Consider the following 2,352-nt stretch of genomic DNA (forward strand, 5'->3'; position numbering starts at 1 on the left):
TATTCTACCACTCTGGGTTGCCTGGGTGGGAAGTTGCACATAGATATTAATCTCTCAGTTCACATTTAAAAAAAAAAGTTATCTCGGATGTGAACAAACCAGACGCTGACGAAAATCAGCAGAGGGCACCTCACAGGCAGCATCAGTGTCACTTTTCCAGCCTCCTCAGGGTTGTTCTGACGTTGCCATCAGAGCCTGCAGAGCCAAAGCTGCCCCTGGGCAGTGCCTGAGCTGGGAGGGGTCTGCAGGGCAGAGCTGAGCCCCCAGGGCTGGGCTGGGCTTTGGCAGCACAGGCAGGGCCCAGCCCTGGGCACAGGGAAGCAGCTGCTGGCAGGGACAGCTCCAGGCAGTGGGGGAAAAGTGGCCCGAAGTAGTGCTGGGATACTTGAAGTCCTCTCCAAACCCAACTATTCCATAATTACTTTTCGTACAGATCCCCATGCCAAGACACCATAGGAAATGTCCAACAGCAGCTCCATCAGGCACTTCCTCCTGATGGCACTGGCAGACACACGGCAGCTGCAGCTCCTGCACTTCTGCCTCTTGCTGGGCATCTCCCTGGCTGCCCTCCTGGGCAACGGCCTCATCATCAACGCCGTAGCCTGCGGCCACCACCGGCACACGCCCATGTTCTTCTTCCTGCTCAAACCTGGCCCTCAGCGACCTGGGCTCCATCTGCACCACTGTCCCCAAAGCCATGCACAATTCCCTCTGGGACACAAGGGACATCTCCTACACAGGATGTGCTGCTCAGCTCTTTTTCTTTCTGTTCTTCATCTCAGCAGAGCTTTTCCTCCTGACCATCATGTGCTATGACCGCTACATATCCATCTGCAAACCCCTGCACTATGGGACCCTCCTGGGCAGCAGAGCTTGTGCCCACATGGCAGCAGCTGCCTGGGCAACTGCCTTTCTCTATTCATTGCTGCACACGGCCAATACATTTTCCCTGCCCCTGTGCCATGGCAATGCTCTGGGCCAGTTCTTCTGTGAAATTCCTCAGATCCTCAAGCTCTCCTGCTCCAAATCCTATCTCAGGGAACTTGGGCTTCTTGTTTTCTCCATCTGTTTAACACTTGGTTGTTTTGTGTTCATTGTTTTCTCCTATGTGCAGATCTTCAGGGCTGTGCTGAGGATCCCCTCTGAGCAGGGACGGCACAAAGCCTTTGCCACCTGCCTCCCTCACCTGGCTGTGGTCTCTCTATTTGTCAGCACTGGCATTTTTAACTACCTGAAGCCCCTCTCCATGTCCTCCACATCCCTGGATCTGACCCTGTCAGTTCTGTATTCGGTGGTGCCTCCAGCCCTGAATCCCCTCATTTACAGCCTGAGGAACAAGGAGCTCAAGGCTGCAGTGAGGAGACAAATGACTGGATGCTTTCAGGAACAATAAACTGCTGGCCAATTTCTACAAATCACTTGTAATAAAAGTTATCTTTGATAATTCTTGTTGTTTTCATTTTGAAAGTTTTTGTCTGTGTTTTAGTTTCTTAATCATCTCCACAAAGAAATGCCAATGTTTAATTTTTTTTTTTTCTCTGCACCTCCCCTGTGGCCACAGACTGTGTCAATGAGGGGCTGCACTCTTGGTGGCTTTAAATGAACTAAAGGATCTCTCAGCAGAGTTTTCTGCTGTGATGCCATTTTGTTGCCTTCTCTGGAGCTGCAGCAGCAATGTCTGTGTGCAGAGCTGGGGGCAGATCAGGGCTGGCCCAGCAGCTGTGCCCAGCAGCAGCAGCAGCTCTTGGTGTTGCCAGTGCTGCTGCCGTGGCCCTGCCCCGCTGCCCTGGTGGCCCTGGTGTTGCTGCAGGGCCTGAGTGCTCTCGGGGCCGGGCACAGCCCTGGGGGTGGCAGTGCCGGGGCTGCAGCAGGGACAGGCCATGGGCACTGCTGGGGCAGCGCTGACGCCTCAGGCCAGGGCCTGGGGGCTCCAGGCTCCTTGCCCAGGCTCTCTCAAGAACACGGCCAGGCCAATGCTCGGCACAGAAAAGCCACATGAGCAGCCCCAGGCTGTCCGTGGGCAGGCTGGGGGCAAACAGCATGGCTGGGGCTCTGCAAGGGCCCTGGGGCAGATGGGAAGGAGCAGCAGAGCAGGGGCTGATCCATCCCCAGTGCGCTGCACAGCCCAGGGCAGCATCCGAGAGCGTCCTCATGGAGCTGCCAACAACATCCCCTCTCTGCAGCCCCCTGGCCTCTCCCCCAGCTCACACAGGTGCCCCATCCTTGCAGGCACAGACACGGCAGCACTGGCTCAGCAGCCCCCGTTTGCATTGCACACAGTGGGTGGGAGTGATTTGCGGAGAAAAGAAGAAACTTCACAACTTTATAAAAGTGTTAAAGCTCGGTATGTTT

General features: G+C 55.3%; 1 protein-coding gene across 1 annotated transcript; it reads left to right on the forward strand.

Annotated features, from left to right (window-relative positions):
* Nucleotides 1-805: 805 nt before the first annotated feature.
* On the forward strand, nucleotides 806-1,393 carry LOC141726466 (olfactory receptor 14J1-like). Its single transcript, XM_074531370.1, has one exon. It carries the CDS (start codon nucleotides 806-808, stop codon nucleotides 1,391-1,393), a length of 588 nt encoding a protein of 195 aa, XP_074387471.1.
* Nucleotides 1,394-2,352: the final 959 nt, after the last annotated feature.

Source organism: Zonotrichia albicollis, chromosome 35, assembly GCF_047830755.1.
Source record: "Zonotrichia albicollis isolate bZonAlb1 chromosome 35, bZonAlb1.hap1, whole genome shotgun sequence".
In the NCBI taxonomy this organism is placed as follows: domain Eukaryota; kingdom Metazoa; phylum Chordata; class Aves; order Passeriformes; family Passerellidae; genus Zonotrichia; species Zonotrichia albicollis.

What these genes read in the sequence shown, in the direction of transcription:
- LOC141726466 (XM_074531370.1), top strand. Translation starts at nt 806, where the DNA reads ATGTGCTATGACCGCTACATATCCATCTGCAAACCCCTGCACTATGGG.